The sequence below is a fragment of the Hakea prostrata genome, chromosome 2, assembly GCF_041222555.1.
Source record: "Hakea prostrata isolate BN-2017 chromosome 2, UWA_Hpros_2, whole genome shotgun sequence".
In the NCBI taxonomy this organism is placed as follows: Eukaryota; Viridiplantae; Streptophyta; class Magnoliopsida; order Proteales; family Proteaceae; genus Hakea; species Hakea prostrata.
Window position 1 is genome coordinate 12486018 of NC_142601.1, and position 20562 is coordinate 12506579.

The 20562-nt window shown below is 38.9% G+C and overlaps 1 protein-coding gene across 1 annotated transcript in view; it reads left to right on the forward strand.

Moving 5' to 3' along the window:
- Positions 1-821: 821 nt before the first annotated feature.
- Positions 822-20562, forward strand: part of LOC149023798 (disease resistance protein RPS2-like) — a 35382-nt gene continuing 15641 nt past the window's right edge. Inside the window, exon 1 of the mRNA XM_089144286.1 lies at positions 822-1442. Coding sequence (XP_089000412.1) covers positions 982-1442 — 461 coding nt within the window. The 5' untranslated portion in view covers positions 822-981. The remainder of the gene's footprint in view (positions 1443-20562) is intronic.

The window sequence follows — 20562 nt, forward strand, 5'->3', positions numbered from 1 at the left end:
ATAAATCCTTTTAAAAGGCAATCTGTAGGTATGCGTACACTTTCGTAATTGTCAAGTCATTGGCAATGGAGCACTAGTCACTACGATCAACACTCAACGTACACATAATCTTTATATAGATGAACTCCACATATTCAAAGTGTACTAACCATAGAGAGACTAGTCTTCATATCTCCCATTGTCTGAGCAATTTTAACTTGTACCACTCAAACCCATCATAGTCCAACAATGTATATTTGCACAATAATACAGTATGTATGATGGGTGCCGTTAAGTCAATGACTACAAAATGATTCAAACTGGATGATCATCTATAAAAACATTCTAAACAAATCAATGGACCAAATAACCACAAAAATTATCATAAACAAAAAAAATTCACATATATATATAATCAAAATAACCTTACAAGTGCCCAATGTGAATGTGCAAGTAATATAATAACATATTTTGAGCCACACAATTCCTACGTTTAGATAACTAATAGTTTTTTAAGATGAATTTCCAGGTAATCAAACAATTAAATTTATGAACCTTGAACTCCATATATTTGAAATTCATGGATTTGAAACCCGATTCTATTTCTAACTGGAATCCATGAAGGCATCATGGGGATTCATTCCTAATACCCATTTTTTTAATTTTTAATTTTTAATTTTTCATGTGTTTGGTTTGGTTGTCGGTTGTCCACACGCGAAGACATGACCGGTACTAATAAAAACGATTTTTTTTTTCTTGGGTAAACGGGTAGTCATAAAAATAATAGAAGGGAGTTGCGCGATGGCTACAAAATAATGCAATAGGCATAACGTTAATGGAAGAAATAAAAAAGAACCAAAGTTTGAAATTATAGACCCATCGTTGATGACAGTTGAGGAGAACTTGAAAAGAATCAAGCAAGAGGTACCCTAGCTACTCTCCAAATCTTTCAACTTAAACCCTTTCTTCACATCTGAGTTCTGCAACTTTATTTCAGGAAAAATGGCTATCTCATCATCAACCTTTCGGTGGAATGTGTTCTTGAGTTTCAGAGGAGAAGACACACGGAAAAACTTCACCAGTCACCTTTATGACGCCCTAAACGGGGCTGGGATCGAAACATTCAAGGACGATGAGAAACTTAAGAAAGGAGAGCTGATCTCTGAAGCGCTAGAGAAGGCAATCAAGGAATCAAGATTTTCAATTATCATATTCTCCATCAATTATGCCAACTCAAGATGGTGTCTACAAGAACTCGCCTTGATTACCGAATGCCATGGCCAAAAGGTTTTCCCAGTTTTCCTTGAGGGTGTGGATCCATTGGACGTGCAGCAACAGACAGGGAGCTTTGGAAAACCTTTCCAAGAGCATGAAAAGCACTTTGACCCAGAAACTGTGAATGGTTGGAGGTCAGCCCTGAGAAAAGCTGGTCAACTCCCCGGATGGAGCTTCAAAGATTTTAGGTAACAACATCTCATCTCATCGCAGTATTTTTTATTTATTTTCTCTTTCTTTCTTTTCTGTTTTTTCTTAACGAAAATTTAGAAAGTATTAAACTTAGCTGATTGTTGATATGTGGGTTGTGATAGTAGGAACCGTTTTAGCCTCTTAATAATATCGGCGAAAATAGACATTTTATTTCACTTAAAAAAAAACATGCTATAAACCCGTTTCATAAGATGGGTTTCGGATTTGATTTCGTTTTTTAGTTTGACACTCTCAGTTTATAGATATTTACCCTCTCAAATGCCATCTAGGGCACCAATGTTGTGCTAGCTCCATGAAAAATATTGCCAATCCTTTTCCAACTATAAAGTTTCAGCTTTAACTAAAGCCTCACAACATTAAGGCTGGAGAGACTCTGGCAGTCATTCGCCTCTCTCTCGGATTCTTCTTTTCTCATCTATGTCATCTCTTCATCATCCTCTTCTTTCAACTCTCTCTCTCTCACCTTGGTTTTTCCCCATCTGTCTCCTCACTCTCTACTTCCCCTCTTGTATATATCCCTCTGTGTCGCAAAGCGTGTTCATCTGTGGCAGATCTGGGGATCAAGGGGAAGTTGGCACTCCACCAGATCGACCGCGGTCGGCCCATAGCTGCTTGTTTCCCTCCTCTTTGTGCTTCTTTTCCTAATAAAGTGGAGCCAGATCGATGAGACTGGCCGGTTGATCCTTGGCTCTAGTTCACCTGATGCCTACGAAGCACGTTCGCCTCCTACAATATTCCTCTAGCTTGCCATATAGTTGCTTTTGGTTCAGTTACTCCTTAGAGCTCTGATGCATTGTCTTTCCCGGCCAATAGTGATGGCCTACCACATTCATCAAACAAAAGATTGCTTCAGTCTACCTAGCCTATTGGCTTTGGAAAAAAAACAAAAAAATTGGGTGAAGATCGAGATAATAAAATTGCTTACAATTTGTTGTGTTGGTTATTTGCTAACTTTTGACCATTTGCTGGCTCTTAATGGTCATATGCAATTTGCCTTCAATGACTGTCCACTATGAACAGTTGCTCATCACCAGACATGTTACCGACCTATTAGCTGGTAACTGTCCTAAACGTTTGCAAATATGGAGTTTGAACATTGAAGGCATATATTTGAGAAAATTGGGTGAAGATCGAGATAGTATGTTATACACATTAATCTAAAAGACTATGTTTCCAACTAATCGGAGAGGATAAATGTGATTGGTTCATGGGGATTCAAAGAAGTTAAAAAAGTGTTTAAATGACTGTCAGAATTTTTTTATAGGCCAATGGTGGATTAGTAGTGCGGGTAAAAGCCTAATTCCCACAGGAGGTCTTGGGTTTGCAGCACCTATATTAGTAATATTAACCCTATATTCAACATTTTTTTTCTCTAAAAATGGATGATAATCATATTCGGAAATTGGTATTTGGATTTGAAAATCGGTAGTCGGATAGTCGGATAGTTTATCTGATCAGATTATTATGGATATCCGATAAAGTTTCATATTTGAATTCGGATGCCTTCTCTAAATTTCTGCCGGATTCGGATAACGGTTTTGCTAATCGGATTCAGATACTGATGTATTTGAGCCGAAACCGATCCATTTTAAGGTCTATGCCCAACTGTATCTATGGCTATACGCTGAGTATGAATTCTTTTATGTGGTCTTTAAAGTGTCCTTGCGGTCATGATAATTTGTAAGTAGTATTCAATTAACATCATTTTTTTTTGGTAGAATATCAATTAACAGGATGACTATTTTCGACAAAGTTCATAAAGTTGCAATCTGATTATTATTTTTTTTGGTAAACGTTGCAATCTGATTATTGATACGGCAAATAAATATATATATATATATATATATATATATACCGCACATATCTTGTCTTGATAAAAGGGTTTTTCCGTAAGATTTGTTCGAAAAAGACACTTTCTCGTCTTGATAAAAGGTTTTTTCCGTACGATTTGTTTGAAAAAGTTACAACAAGAACACCTGCTCTGGCTTTTTCTTAGCTTTTTCCATTCTTTCTTGACTTTTTCTTCTTTGATAGAATTTTTTCTTTTCGGTAGAAACTTCTATTGATACCCACTTTTCTTGTTTATTCTAATACGACTTGTTTGAAAAAGTTACTACAAGGACCACTTTTCTTCTTCCTGTTTAAAAAAAAAAAAAAAAATAAAATAAAATAAAAAAGAAAAAAAAAGAAAAAAAAGAAAAAAAAGAAAAAAAAGAAAGAAAGCAAGAAAGAAAGACCATTTTTCTTGTTATAAAGATTTTATTTTATTACGACTTGTTTGAAAGAGTTACTTCTAGGACCACTTTTCTCGTTATGATAAAGATTTTATTTTATTACGACTGGTTTGAAAAAGTTACTACAAAGGTCAAAGGACAATGCTCTTATTTTTTTCACATGAGTTTCTTTGTAAATGTTGGGTAAAAAATAAAAAAAATATGTGAATCTTATGTGTAGTAAAATAAAGGGAAAAAAATTTGTAAAAAAATATTAATTATAAGTCTTACTTTGATTTTTCACACTTTTTTACAAAGTCTCACATACTTGATAAAGGAAGTAAGACGCCAAAACCAAGACCTAAGAACTTGTTTAGGCCCATTGGGAGATCAATGAAGCCTACAAACATGATGAGATGCAAAAGATCTTGGGACTTGGTGTTGTTTCATATAGATTGTTTCTTGAAGAATACCATGTAAGTAAGCATTTTGAATATCTAGTTGGCGAAGGGGCATGATCTAGAGAGAGAAACGGACAAAACTAGTTCAATTGTTGTCAGCTCGTGCAGGTGCTTCCCCCTAAGGAGGAATGCTCCCTACCGATATTCACTAGAGGACTGAAAATCTCATTTTAATCCAAGTCCTACATGTGTGGGTTAAACCCCTTAGCCGTAAGACACGCTTTGTATCTCTCAATAGTGCTATCCACCTTCCGTTTAATTTAGAAAACCCATTTAAAGCCAATTACATTCTTCATTCATGGCTGTCCTTCCAGTGTTATTTCTAGGCAACAGTGTAATTTGAGGAGTTCAGTTAGGGTGAAGTGAAGTGCTTCAGATTTTAGACTTAGAAGATAAAGCCAAATAAACTTGCTATAGTCATTAAAAAATGATGGTTGATGGACTCCAATAGTGCATAAATAAAGTCCAATGGTCCACTTGAAATAGAAGTAGTGAGCAGATGGAGGATGATGATGTTCGCCCGGGAAAGCATTGGTAAACCTCTGGCGACAGTTAAAGAGTAAGAAGGCCACTTCTGCTACAGATTTGACAAAATTTGGGTCATGTATTTTGGGAATAACGCGGAGCACCTGAAGCATGCTGGTGGTACATCTTGCTGCCCACCTACCATCCTCCTAGCTCCTGTTTCTTCTCCTCAGGTGATTTTAATTTGAGAATGAGATCTCTGGATCAGACTGGATCAGCTCCTTATGTGTTGGCTGATTTCTTCCTTAACTGAGCCTATCCACGTCAGATCATTGGATGCAAGACCTGTTGGATGTGTGGCTGCATCTAGAGAGACTTTATTCAAGATCTTCCACTGCTCATGTTATGCATGTGTCTTTACCTTCAAAACACTGAGAGAGGCAGTGCTAGCATTCATGAACCTTGTTACTGTTGGTAGGCCACATATGATAAAGACTTGTGTTAACATGCTTTAAATGGTTGGGACCAGATTATGCTGCCTTTGTCACTTCCATATTGTTAGAAGCGTTGGGAGGGGGGGGGGGGGGGGGGAGAGAGAGAGAGAGAGAGAGAGAGAGAGAGAGAGAGAGAGAGAGAGGGTTTAGATGGTTCAGTTGTACTTTGCAACCTTTTTTTTTCTCGGTTGCTCGCTAAAAGGGTCATCTTATAACGAAAAGAAGAAAAAGAAAAGAAATACAACAATTAGTACCTACCTTGCTCACCCGCAACAACAGTTGCCCCAATACACCCTTCCTCACTAGTTCATACTCGTAATTGACAACAACTAACCCATTAGAAACGATATCTAGGACGTCTAGATGCATCCAACCAAATCAAGATCTTTAAGGATAGAAGCTGACAAAGGAATGTTAACTTCAGAAGTATTCTTATTCACTGTAGATACTTTCTCTAAAGCTGCATCTACCTTTTTGAATTCCTCTGCCATAGAACCCTTTTTACTTGTTACTACTTTCCTCACTGCATGAGCCTTCTTTGGACGACTAGGCTTCCGACGAGGAGAACCTTCAGCCTGCACTGATATAGACGAAGACGAAGGTGGAAGAACTACTTTCAATTGCAAAGTTCCATCACTGGCCGAACTCTCCAGGCTGGCCGAATTCTGATGGGCCCCACAACAGTCCAAATCATCCTCCCTAGTTTCTTCATTGGCCAAACTTCAAATAATAAACTTCAGGTCCTACCAATGAACACCCCAAAGAAGGGTTTCTAATTTGCTTAGAACTCTTACTTGCAACAAGCACTTTTTGAAATTCAAATGGACTGGCCGAACCACTTTTGAGCTTATCTGTAGGTCCCACTAGTGAACTCCCCAAAGGAAGTTTACCAATTGAATTAAAGCACTTTGCTGGATCTAAGGAGTTTTGAATTTCAAAACTAGAGTCCACAGCTAAAGAAGCTGCTTCAAAATTATTCAAATTCTGTTGGGCCCTGCATGACCCCACTTGAAGCTCCAAACTAGAGTTCACGTCCATTGCAACTTCTTCCAATCTAATCGAATTTTGTTGTGTAGAAGAGTCTTCCACTGTAACCGAATTTTGTTCCGTAGAAGAGTCTTCCACTCTAACCGGATTCAGCAGGCCCCACAGGGACTCTCATGAAGCTTTTCAAACCGTTCAAAAGAGCCAATATCCTTAGTGGCCGAATTAGGTGGAAGTTGGTTAGTCGTGGGACCAGCAGAGGTAACCACGTTCTTTGAAAGATTACCAACCAACATCGAACTCTTGCCCTTATCTAAAATTTTTTGAAGTTGAAAATAATCACTTTCTAGAGAGAAAGAAAGATCAAGAGAAGAGTTCTCCCTAGACGCGATCACCACATCAGAGGGAACCAACCTTTTGGAATTGAAATTTGAAATTGAATTTGTTGCAACCTCATTCAGTGAAATAGAGTCCTCCAAACCCACCTCCTCTAGAGCCACATGAATTTGATGTTGGAGTGAGCTTGGAGTTTGCACTCTCACACCATCAGTAGGAATCCCATCCACAATAGGATTATCTGCTGGGAGATTTTCTGCAGGAATGATAGAGAGCTGAACCTACAAACCATCCACATAATCGTTTGAAACAAACCTACAATGAAGACCCAAGTGGCCTTCTCGATTACACAGTGAGCACCTCTGAATACCATCCTCAAAAATTACCTTCTAAAGAAAACTAAAAACTCGAAGAGTTCTTGGCTCAAGGCGCTCAATCTGAACCTCATTTACTCGAACAACATTGGCCTGCAATTCAACCAAAATTCAAGCATAATGACCAATAGAGCCATGACGAGTTCGTCTATCAAGAGAAACAGATCTCCCGATAGATTTTGCTATAGAAATAAGTACTTTGTCATGCCAATACTCAAGAGGTAAATCAAGGAAACGAACCCAGACCAACTTACCCGCTGGTTGAGGAGAGTGGACATTAAAATCCGGCCTTCATCGCTGAAAACGAATGTATTGCTTTCCAACATTCCAAAAACCTTTGCGCCACACCTCAGTCATATCTGCCTTACTATGAAACTGAAAGATGATAAACCCTTTGCCCAATGAATGTAAGATCACCCCTAGAGACAATTTCCAAGCACCCCTAGCTAGCTCTTGCAATTCATCCATGGTTGTTATGTGAAAATTAGCTAGCCCAATCAACAAAAAACGGAACTGATTTCGTTACAGCTCGTATTCCTATTGCGGGATTACAATCCTGTGAAACTTACCCGCCTGTATAGGAGAAGGGAGGGAATCAATCTCAAGTAACAACGAACTCCCCACTACTCCCGCAAAAGATTTGTCCCCATTGGCAGGCACCTCAGGAGGCTTCAAACGCAGGAAGACCGATTCCCTAGGCACCTCCGAATTTCCTAGAGCTTCCATCTCCTCCCTACTTTGCAACCTATGTCAATGGGAATGATAATTGTACTGCCTTAGTTCTTTGATTGTGTTGCATCTTACATATATAGGCTAGAGTCCTTGTTCACCATAGGTCTAGAACTCTTACACTCTAGAGTTCTATTTACATAAGTATAGCTAGGTACTAGGGTTTTAAGTTGACTGTATCTCTTGTGTGTTTGAGATAAGGTACAACTTCAGTGTGTTTCAGCTGTTGAGATTATGCAGACTTCTGGAGACTTAGAGGTGTTAGAGATAATGGTAACTTCTAAACCTCTAGTTGTGGTTGAGATAATTTAGGCTTCTATGTTTTGGATAAGATATAACACTGAGTGTTTTTTGTAGTGGACATATAAGGTTCAACAAGGATTGTATGTGAGCTTCCAAAAATTCCCTTGATGGGTGGAGATGAGGTGGCGGCTTGGGCAACTCTAGTTTCAACCAAGGTTGTTGGGGGACTTTTAGAAATATCCTTAACATGCCCTCTCAAACTCAAAGGCAGAGATGAGACCTTGAGGTTGGACAGTAAAATGATGAGCACTAGATGTGAGAGAGGTTTGGTGAAAATATTAGCTAGCTGGTCCCTAGTGGATAAATGCCGAACTTAAAGATCTCTTTTAGCAACTTTATCACAAAAAAATTGAAAATCAATCTCATTATGTTTTGTACGTGCGTGGAAGATAGGATTGGCAATGAGATTAGTGGCACCAACATTATCACACCAAAGAATACGTGCAGTAGGTAGATAAATATATGACTCCTTGAGCAGAGATTGCCAGGTAAGATCAGTGGCTGCATTTGCCAGGGCTCAATATTCAGCCTTAGTACTAGATCGACCTGCAATGTTTTGTTTGCAAGAATTCCAAGAGATAAGATCATAACCCATAAATATGGCATATCCATTTGTAGATTTTTGATCATTAGGGCAACCAGCACAGTCAACATCCAAAAAGTCGATTAACTTATTGGAGATTGAAGATGAAAAAAATACCATGAGAAGAAGTCCCTTTCAGATACCTTAAAATTCTCTTGATCAAACTAATGATCAAGAGTAGGAGAATGCATAAATTGACAGACCTAGTTAACAACAAACTAAATATGGGGTCAAGTCATAGTAGCATATTGAAAAACCCTAACAAAGCTACGGTAAAGTGTAGGGTCAGTCACTAATTCTCTTGTGAACTTAGTTTGTTAGTAGTAGTAGTAGTTGAAATAGGAGTGGAGACAGGCCTACATTCTGATATATCTGCCCATTTAAGCCTGTTGTCCATAGACTATGCCTTTTGGCTTGATCTTGGGTCTTGACTCATCCTCTGTGGACGGATCTTGTGGATATCTTGGATATACTGATGTTTAGAAAGATGAAGACTATCATGTGTTCCAAATACAAACATGATAAGAAAATAGTGTAGAGGGCCTAAATCCTTGAGAGCAAAAACAAAACCAAGTTGGCACAAAAATTGAGCTAGTAGAGAGTTGGGACTACCAGTTATGATAATATAATCAACATAAACCAAAATATACATAGTCTTAGTAGATCCATGAAAGATAAATTAGGATGTGTTAGTTTTTGAACCAATAAATCCATATTCAAGAAGAAAAGAGCTAAGCCTATCAAATTAAGCACGAGGAGCCTATTTCAAATCATAAAGAGAGTGATGAAGTTTGTAGACATAGTTAGGATGAAGAGAATCAATGAACCTAGGATGTTGCTTCATATAGATAGTCTCATTTAGAAAACCATGAAGACAGCATTTTGAATGTCCAATTGTCTGATAGGCCAAGAGTGAGACATTGCAAGAGCCATAACCAGTCAAATGCTAGTTGGTTTTACAACAAGACTGAAGGTTTCATTGTAGTCCAAGCTCTCTTACTGTTTAAAACCCTTCGCAACTAATCCGGCTTTGTATCTTTCAATAGAGCCATCAACCTTTCACTTGATCCAAAAACACATTTACACCCAATAATGTTATGAGATGGAGGAGAACAAGTGACCAAGTACTAGTTTTCAAGAGAGCAGTGAACTCTTCATCCATAGCCTTCCGGCAATGAGGGAATTTATTTGCAGTGGTAAAGGAATCAGGCTCAACTTGGGTAGAATTAATCAATATTTGGGAGAGAAGTGATTAGAGCCCTAAGATTGGCTTTGGATTGAGTGATCATCGGATGGGTGCTAAGTGAGGGTTGAGTTGTGGTAGTGGGTAGGGTTTCTTAAGTTCATAGGGGAGATCAACAACCAACTGAATGGGGGAGGGTGATTTGGCCAAGGGGGTGGAGGAAACCCTAGAATCGTTTGAAACAAACCTACACTGAAGACCCAAGTGGCCTTCTCGATTACACAGTGAGGAATCATGGAGAGGGATACTGCTTCTATCTTCCTTCAAGAAAGCTTGGAGAGGAAGCCCTAAGTTTGGAAGTGTTGGACCCAGTAGGTGGCATGGGGGAGTAGGAGTCAGTAGAAGAAACCTACAAAGGTAATTCAGTTTAGGTGGGGTTCTATAGAGAAGGAGTGGGCCTAAAATTAAGGGAAGCTGTTGGGTTGGTTTTGGGGTTACCTCACTGGAAAGGAAAGGGGAATGCCTTTCATCAAACACAACATGGCAAGAGAAAATAATCTTCCTAGTTGTAGGGTCAAAGCACTTATCCACAATGACAAGAGCTGTATCCCAAGAAAACATGTAATGTAGACCTAAATTCTAGCTTGCTTTTGTTATACGGTTTTGAGCAAGGATAGCAAGCACAACCAAAAATCCTCAAAGAATCATAATCAGGTCTCACATTGAACAACTTGAAATAGGGAGAAAGAATTTTCGAACTTTGGCGGGCAATCTATTTATCAAAAACACAGTAGTTTCAAAGGCATGCACCCAAAATTTTATAGGGTAGTAAGAGTAAACCAAAAGAGTTAAGCCAGTCTCTACAACATGTCGATGATGATGTTCAACAACCCCATTTTGCTCTAGTGTGTGTGGGCAAGAAAGTCTATCTTCAATCAAACTTTCTTGAAGGAAGATAGAAGCAGTTCTGTACTCCTCCCCCCAGTCACTATGAAAACTTTTAATATGTCTAGAAAATAGGTTCTGACAAGAAACTTGAACCTTTTAAAAATTCAACAACTTCAAATTTAAGAGTAATAGGATAATTCCACATAAATTTGTTGATACCATTCACAAAAATAACATAGTAGTGATAGCCATCAATGGACTCAATGGGTGAAGATCCATACATCTGAAAAAATTAAGTCCAAGTGTCTATTAGAAATAGAATTAGATGAGTGAAAAGGAAGTTTGTATCCCTCTCTAACAAACATCACACACAAAAACAAAATCTTCTGAACTAACTAGTAAAGCAAAACTTAAAATCAATCTTTTAACAACTTTGGAGGCAGAATACCCCAAACGCGAATGCCAACTCAAAAAGGAAGTCTTTTCTCCAACCAATGCTTTGGGAGAAGAGGTGTCCCCAAGCGAAGTTGATACAGTCCATCCTCAGCACCACCCTGAAGGAGACATTTATGCATCGTACGATTCTTCACTTAAAAGATATCATGATGAAATTCAGACATAGCATTATTAACCTTTGTTTTGACAGACTGGTAATAAATTTTTCATATAGATGGCACATGAAGAACCAATTCAGATAAAGTGGGGAAGAATTTGTTACCAATAGAGATGTTACCAGTGTTACTAGTAGACAGGTTAGCACCATTACCAACTTGAACGCAATCTTATCTAGTATGGGGTTGAGCAACATGAAGGTTCTCAAAAGCGTTGGTAATATGGTGAGTAGCTTTAGAGTTAGGGTACCAATTTTCATCTTGAATAGAAGCACTAAAAGGTTTCAAAAATATTCTCAGAATGAAGTGCATGTGTGGTATCTTGAATCACATGATTGAAGCATTGATAAGAGTCCTTGGCTTTATAGCTAGGACAATCACATATCTGACAGATGATTCTTGACTCAAGGCCGCCAAACTGAGAAGGTGACTGAGTGGATGGAGGTTGGACAGTTAGAAGGGAAGCGTCCTTGACCAAATCTACCCCTTTGAGAAAAAAAGCCCCGTATAGGGCTGTCTTAAAGGCCGATTTGCATGAGGCTGGCTACTGGCCAGATTTGCCATTGATGGAGATGATTCAACAGTAGATAGTTCATCCTCCAAATGGATTTCTTGAGTCAATAACATACCTTGTAATTCATTGTATGAAATGGGGGAAAACTTTAAGTGGTAATGGTAGATACAAAGGGAGAATATTCAACTCCCAAACCATTCAAGACATGGAGGCTAAATTCTTCATCATTCACAAGCTTTCCCACGGCTGCAAGTTGGTCAAAAATAGTCTTGATTCAGAGAAGATAATCATAGATCTTGCTGTTACCTCTTTTAACATTCTGAATCTGAAGTCAAAGTTGCATAATGCGAGCAGAGGAGGAAGTAGAGTAGATTTACTCAAGCTACAACCATACAACGTGAGAGGTAGTGTATTCAACATTTTGAGCATGAATAGACTTTGTGAGTGAAGCAATTTTCGAACACATCAAAGTTGATCCTGTAGTTCCACTTTTGGTAGTCAGGATTTGTCTTCAAAATTGTAGCATTATTTTCATCAGGAATGGCAATTGGTGGGCAAAGAGAGTATCCATCCATAATATCATACAGATCATCAGTCTTCAAAAGAGGCACAATCTGAGATCTTCACAGCAAGTAATTCATTTCATTCAGCTTGGTTGAGAGGAACCCATTGAGGGAGGGAAACGAATGGGTGGGAACCTTGTAATTTGATGCCACATTAGAAGCATGGATTAGAGAGAGATAGGTGGTTCAATTGTACTTTGCAACCTACATCAATGGGAATGATAATTGTGCTTCCTTGGTTCTTTGGTTGTGTTACAACTTGCATATATAGACTAGAGTCCTTCTTCACCAAAGTCTAGGACCCTTTCACTCTAGAGTTTTGTTTACATAAGTATAGCTAGGTACAACTCTAAGTGTGTTTCATTTGTTGAGATAATGCAGACATCTAAAGACCTTAAGGTGTTTGAGATAATGTTAACTTCTGAAACTCCAACTATAGTTGAAATAATATAGGCTTCTATGTTTTGGATAAGGTAAAACCCTGATTGTTATCTGCTACCAAGGAATAGGGTTTTCAACCAAGACTATATGTGAGCTTTGAAAAATACCCTTGATGGGTGGAGATGAAGTGGCAGCTAAAGCAACCCTACGTTTGGCTACGGTTGCGGCGGAATGTCAAAAATATCCGTAACACATATCCACTCAAATTGAACCTGTTACATATGTTGAGCTCAATGGAATGCTATCAAAATAGGAGATCTGTTTTAGAGACAAACACCAACTCCACGATCTTTCCGTGGCTTAAGCTCATATGGCTAGCACCTATCCCTCATCTCAATCTACTGGCCGGTTTCCAAGGTACTTGAACCTTAATGGAGACCGTTCTAATCATGGCCAACTCTCTTCTCCATGCAACGCTAATCCATCTCACTCTACTGTCCTAGGTTCAGCTGGTTATTTTTAATGCCAGATTTGTAATCCTAGTGGACATAAAGCTTGATTGTCATCAACATTTCAATCATGCATTCCTCAATGGTAATGTTTCCTCACCTTCCATTAATGTGTCTAAATACCCTGCATCATCCTTCATTAACAACATAGTACCCTGTTTCAGGTGCAATAGACCACATCACTAAGGATCTAGAGATTCTTCAAACTTCTCAATCTTACACTCTTCAGATCAAGTACAAGTTGGTAATGGTGCTTGTTCGCTAATTATGGGTACTGGTATTATTTCTCTTAACATGAGCTCCTCTCTACTGTTTCTTTGTAATGTTCTGCATGTGCCCTTTGTAACGAAGAATTTACACTCATGTTCTTAGTTTACACATGATGATAATGCAATTGTTAAGTTTCATCCAAAGTTTGTTATGTGAAAGATCGTACAACGCGGACTTGTCTCCTATTGGGCCACATTATGAATGGATTGAACATAAAGCGCTTTTTTTTTTCTTCAGTACAAATATGGGGCTAAACAACCCAAAGGAAAAAAAGAGAAAATTAACTTAAACAAGACTCTCTATCCACCATGAGAATTCCTTCTAACCCAGCTGGAGGATCGGGGAAGAATGCCCATGGGTCCAAGGAAAAAAGTTGCACCCTAGACATCTAGTCAGCGGCAATGTTTGCTTCTCTACCAATGTGACAAACCTCACCCTTCCATTAACGCCTGAAAGAGTTTTTATTTCCTCAATGAGGCAAACAATACTCCCTTGTGCATGCCTACAAGGGTCGAGGAGAGCAACAACTTCCTTAGATAAAAAGGACTCTTCTGTTTATAGAGCTTGTCAACAAGGAAATGACATAAGATTCCCTATTTCCCTTCTAGTTCAATTTCTGTTTGATGGATTTAATTTTTTTGGATGTGTGGGGACCCTCACCTAACTACTATGTTATTTTTGTTGATGATTTCAGCAACTATGTTTTGTTTTATCCTCTTAATTTACGGCATAAACATTTTTTCAACCCACCAATGGATAATATAAAGTGTAAAGCTCACCAGGTGTGAGCTTCACACCATCTATTTGTGCATGTGAACGGCATGTTACTTCAATGAAAGCTTGAGACCTGGATGATTCCCTCATAAGCAAGGACAGTTTACCATTTATGAGATTTAAGCGTTACTTGAGAATTTGTTCAATCTTAAACTTAAACACCTACATGATGGGTGGGGAGGAGTATATCAAACTGTTTCTAACTTTCTTGCAGAAGTAGGAATTCAGCACCTCCTCTTATGTTCTTATACCCATAAGTAGAATGATGCTTCATAACATCATCACAAACACATTGTCAAAACGGGGTTGTCTTATTTAGCACATGCCTCTTGTCCTCAAACATATTGGATGCATGCTTTTGATGCTGCTGTTTTCTTCATGAATATATTTCTTATGCGCATATTGGATAATATGTTTCCTCTTTTACACTCATTTGGTACTCAACTTGATTATGAGACATTGTGAGTGTTTGTATGTGCATACTTTCTTTTATTGTGCCAATAATATGTACATAAGTTTGAGCTTTACTCTAGATTCCATGTTGTCTTTGGATACGGTTCCCAACATAGTGGGTAAAAGTATTATGACCTAACTATAGGAAAATCCATTGTCTCTTGTGATGTAGTATTTGATGAGGCCGAATTTCATTTTAAGACATCTAACCCTAAGTCCACCTCCCCACCCATCTTACATTCTTTGGGTCCATCACCTACCTTACACAATCCCTCCCAACCTTGGTTTCCCTTGTCCCAACTCATTCCACTACGTCATCTACCCGTTCCCTATCACATCCACCCAGTTGGTATCCATGCACCTGAATACCCGAGGGAGCGAACCACAACCCAACAGATCAGGTCTTAGACAATCATTGACCAATCCACATATAGACTAATCATGAGTAAGAATAAATCAATTTATATATATAATTAAGAAATAAATCAAATATCAAAGATCTCAGAAGGATCTCAAACTAAATTAGAGTGCGGAAGTGATGACATGACTAAAGTAATCAAATTGAAAAGCATGAACTAAGTAAAAATCTAAGTCTTCTAATGTTTTACCTTCTTATCCTAACATTTGAACACTTGCAATTTAGGATCGATGTCTAGCTTGTAGTCCCATCGGCAAATGAGGCATCTTCTATCATTCTTGATAGGAGCCATAATAGTACCCCACACTGGTACTGGGATTGTACCACCTATCACAACCAGTTCCCATTATTTCCTTAGCTGTGTAATCAGAAGGAAAAGTCTCCGAACTCGTGCCGAGGATTTCTTCTTCACCTGTATAGACATCTAAAAACAACAAATTCCCCGATGGGTGAGCTCAAAAGAACTCAATGAGTAGTTCACAAACATATAACCATAATCAAAGTTGAAGTCAAAACATCATATAGTGTATCATAATATGAAGAATTGCAACAATGCTACTATACTCTAACTGATGCTAGTCTCTATATGGTAGACAGACATTAAGATAGAACACCAGCCTACTCTGGGTAAGTCTTGTCACTTTGATCTCTCACAGGTTGGTTACCGGTCTTGTGATCCCGGGTAAGGGGTAAAGGCATCCCTCTCAGACTGTCACCATGGTTGAGTTTAGGACTCCACTCTCTCACCACACCGTTGGCATAAGTACTGACGTGTGTCAGGTATGTACCTAGCCCAATGCAAGACCCTACTCAATCACATCAACCTAGGTTCAGATACCTCCCCTTATACATCTCACACTCTTGTTTTACTATCCTCACCTGCTAGAGTTAACGTATCCTATGACTCCAACCAACACGGACTATGCCTCCTCTTAACTCTATTGGTCATCCACATATAATGGGTAGGAAGCTCTCATGTCTTCTCACGGGTTGGTTACCGGTCTTAAGAGCCCATGAGGCCAAGGCTATTATATGCAACCCTACCAATGAATGGGCCCCACAATGTTGTTGTGTCCTCTCACGGGTTGGTTACCGGTCTTGAGCGCCCACTAATTAGTAATAATAAATGCACACAATACCAAATCAATTGCAAAGAACAGTTTGATAATTAAAGTAAATGAAACAAAGTGTTAAATATCCAATAAAAAGGTAATGAATGTATTCCAAAGAAAGAACCAAAGAAAATGTGTCCAAAAGATTATTTTAGCGAAAGCAAAGAAAATTTTAAAGTTCAATTATCGTTCTTGTCTTTCTCAGGATTGCACAACTCTCCTCTAATCTCTTGATAAAAGGAGTCATAAAACCCTCTCTCTCATCAACCTATCCAAATGACGAACCACTTGGATTCTCTTGCCATCAATAGGTGCCATAAGAGCACTCCATGCACCCGTAGGAGGCTTTGTGTTGTGCAACACCAATTCCCATTGACATCTCCATAGTCTCTTCATTGGGGTTCTCCCATACATATGAAACTTTTCTTGCATCTGTATAGTCATGTGAAGAAAGTAGAGACAATCCACAAAGATGAGTTATGACAAACTCAGTAAAGCAACAATCCCTGATACACATCAACATCATGTACAAAACAATAATAAAAAAAGAAAAGATGATATGCAACAGTATGGATGCATCTAGCAGCTAACTATGAAAGTCTTTAATAGGGTAGACCTTCTTTATGGTATAACACCAGCCCTCCTTTGAGTAGGTCTCGTCACTCTGATCCCTCACGGACTGGCTACCTCTATTGGGATCCAAAGTAAAGGGGTACAATCTTCGTCAATCAACCTTGGCTGGGGTGTAGGTCCACACTCTCTCACCAAAACCATTAGCATGAGTATTGGCGCATGTCATGGATTCTAACCCGATGCAAGGTCCTACATTATCATATTACATATGGTCCAGATACTTCTCCTATGACACCAACCAACTCGATTCAGTATCATTCTCCACCTAGGAATGAGAATCCTCAAGGACTGATTATCTTTGTTGGACTCCATTCCATAACCCTGTGGTCATCCACATAATGTTGGGGTGGATGCTCTTATGTCCCCTCACCACTCCTAAGCCACTTATTGGGCATCCATGAGCCCAACCCGAACATATGAAACCCTACCATTGTATGATCAATAGTGGACCACATAATCTCCTCACGGATAGGCTATTGTTGTAGGATGAAACATAGTCACGTCACCGTTATCATATGTCATTCAAATTCAATACCCCTGCTGAAATGGTAGTAAGATGCAAGGGTACTTAACCATGCAGTTTAGACCTACTTGGTATGTAATCCAGCAACCATGATAGTGCTAGGGGCATCAAAGACTAGTGTCCCATACCACAGTCCCTAATATCCCAAGCTAGAAATACCCATCAAGGATAATCCTCAATTATAGTCGCACCAACACACCATTCCACATTAAATAATAAATTAAATACATCTTACATCATCCATAACATGTCATCATCAAGTAAACATATTTAGCTACTGTTATAGCAAGTTATAAGACTACATACATGTTCAGAGTGATAGGTAGTTCATCATAACATATGTCAATCATAGATGCAATTGTAACCTTATTTGTCTTAGCGGAAATATCACGGAAAAGTGTATCATAAAATGAAGGGAATTACAACAATTTTACTATACTCTAACTAATGCTAGTCTCTATATGGTAGATACACATTAAGATAGAACACCATCCTACTCTAGGTAGGTCTCATTACTCTGATCTCTCACGGGTTAGTTACTGGTCTTGAGATACCGGGTAAGTAAAGGCATCCCCCTCAGACTATCACCATGGCTGGGGTTTAGGTCACCACTCTCTCACCACACCGTTGGCATAAGTACTGCCGTGTGTCAGGGATGTACCTAGCCCAATGCAAGACAACTACTCAATCACACCAACCTAGGTTCAGATAACTTCCCTTATGCATCTCACACCCTTGTTTTAGTATCCTCTCCTACTAGAGTAAACATTTTCTATGACTCCAACCAACTTAGACTACACCTCTTAAACGTAATGGTCATCCACATATAATGGGTGGAAAGCTCTTATGTCCTCTCACGAGTTGGTTACCGGTCTTGAGCACCCATGAGTCCAAGGCTATTATATGCAACCCTACTAATGAATGGCCCCCACAATGTTGTTGTGTCCTCTCACAGATAGGTTACAAGTCTTGAGCACCCACTACCCCACACTACTGCCACGGGTCACTCAGCATCAATACCCACGCCAATAGGGCGTGATATGACGAGGTACTTGACCATACTCTTTTAGACCTCCTCGCCATGGTAAACAATAATCGTGAGTGCTGGGGGCATCAGAGGATAGTGTCTCATACCACCTCCATTGATATCCCAAGCTCGCAGCACCCCAAATAGGAATTCCCCAAGTCACAAGCACAACAACAACAACCTCCCACAAAGAAGTAAAAGGTTCAAGTCAACATTCACAATCCACCTTCCAATTCAAGTCCTTAATGCCTCAAGTTTAATCCATACACCAATTTCATAAACAATCATATTGTATTTTATAATTTCAAAACATAGTCATCATCTTAAGTCTTATAACAGCATCATGTATATCAATATGTAGGATTCAAGTCAAATAAGAAAGCGACAATGGTTATGTGCAAGTGAGCATCCTCATCTTGCTATTGATTCTCAACTTTGGAAAGACACTTAGAGGGTACGTTCACGCTTCCCAAAAAGTCCTAATAACATGTTGGTTCATGGTTAGAAACAACCCTAGAGGTCCCATATCTAAAAGAGAAACAAAACCCAAAACTATAGGGAGTGGTTGGTGTGATGGGTTGCCTGGGGTGACCAGGGCAGTCGACCAGGGGGCACTGGTTGCTTGGGCTGGTCGACCGGGGTGACTAGGTCAAGTAACCGATCTCTGAGTAAGGACATAATTGACTCAGATCCACAATAGACTTCCAAATTGGGTTATAAACTACTTTGAAAATACATAGAAAATTTTGAAATAATATTAGAACATGATCTATCATGATTTAGGCATCAATCAACGCAAAAGAATCGAAAACCTAACAAATCCTAGGTTAGCTCTCTTCCAAAATCAATCCAAAAGAACACAAGTGAACTAGAATGAATGGGGATCCACTCTAAGATTAAAAGAAAAGATGAACTAGGTTGATACAGTAACTAGAAACCTTCTACTAGGTCTAATCAGTAGAGAAAATAAACGGCGAAAGAAAGTTAGAAGAATGGAGATGAGTACTAACCTTTGAGAAGATTAATCACCACACATAAAGCTTTTCGGTAGATCTCTACATTGCCTTTCACCTTTGTGGAGCACTCTTTAACAAGCTCTGACGTCCTCTGACGGCTATAGATCATAATGTGACGTTTTAGAACGAAAACACATTAAATAGGCCCCCCAAAACTTAGTTTTTCAAAATTGCCCTTTTCCACCCTAAACCAAGCTGATTGCCTAGGCCAATTGAACAACTCCTAGAACTAAGTTTCAGATGTAGAATCAAGGCCAAAAAGCCTATGGCTCTACCCTATCTCCTATTCTACACTCCAAAAGGGTCTTACCTGCTTTTTGGGACCTTTTACATGTGTCATTAATGAATACTTGATCCATCTACCAAATTCGTTGACATCTAAGTTAGATCTCCTTCCAAACTTTGACAGAACTCCCAACTTAGCATCATCACCATTCACTTCTGTTGGTTCAAATTCTAATCCAATGGTCTCTACCTGGATGGTCCACAATTGCCTTCTACTTGCATTCCGGGTTCTTGGACCTACAATCTAGTTTATGGGTTAGTATCTTGGGGGATTTCACCATCCTTACCCTCCTATTACTAATGGTTTTCCTCAACCCTATAGCCCTGATAAATTGTCCCAACCATCTCCACCTCTTATTAATATTTTTATTAATTTATTTTTTTATCCCAAATGTCCCACCACCCAACCAACACCCAACTGAGCACCGGATGTTCATCTTGTGGTGACCAAAACTAAGGATAGAACTCATTAAATTCTAACTCTTTTAGTATATACTTTTGACTTGGACACCACTAAATCTATTGTCTTTACTTTGGCCAATAAATCCCCTCATTGGCAAAGAGATGGGGATACTACTCCCTCATCTAGAAAATTAGAACCTCATCAAGTGTAAATGGGTGTCTCGTAACAAATAGAAAGGCGATGGTGCAACAGACTGCTATGAAATGAGGTTGGTTCCAAAAGGGTTTCATCAACAGGTGCACCTTGATTATAGTGAAAAACCAACAAGAATTCAATTGGCATTTCCCATTGCTACATCCAAATCTTGGCTGGTTCACTCATTAGACAAAATGCCTTTCTTCATGGGAAACTAATTGAAACTATTTACATGACTCTATCTTTAAGGTTTGTTGATCTGTTGCACCCAACTCATCTTTATAAGTTACAATAGTCTCCAGATGGTGTCGTACATGTGCCATGGGTTTGTAGACTTGGTACATTTTTACTCGAGAGTGGTTTCCATGGTTCAAAGATTAGTGCCTCTTTTTTCA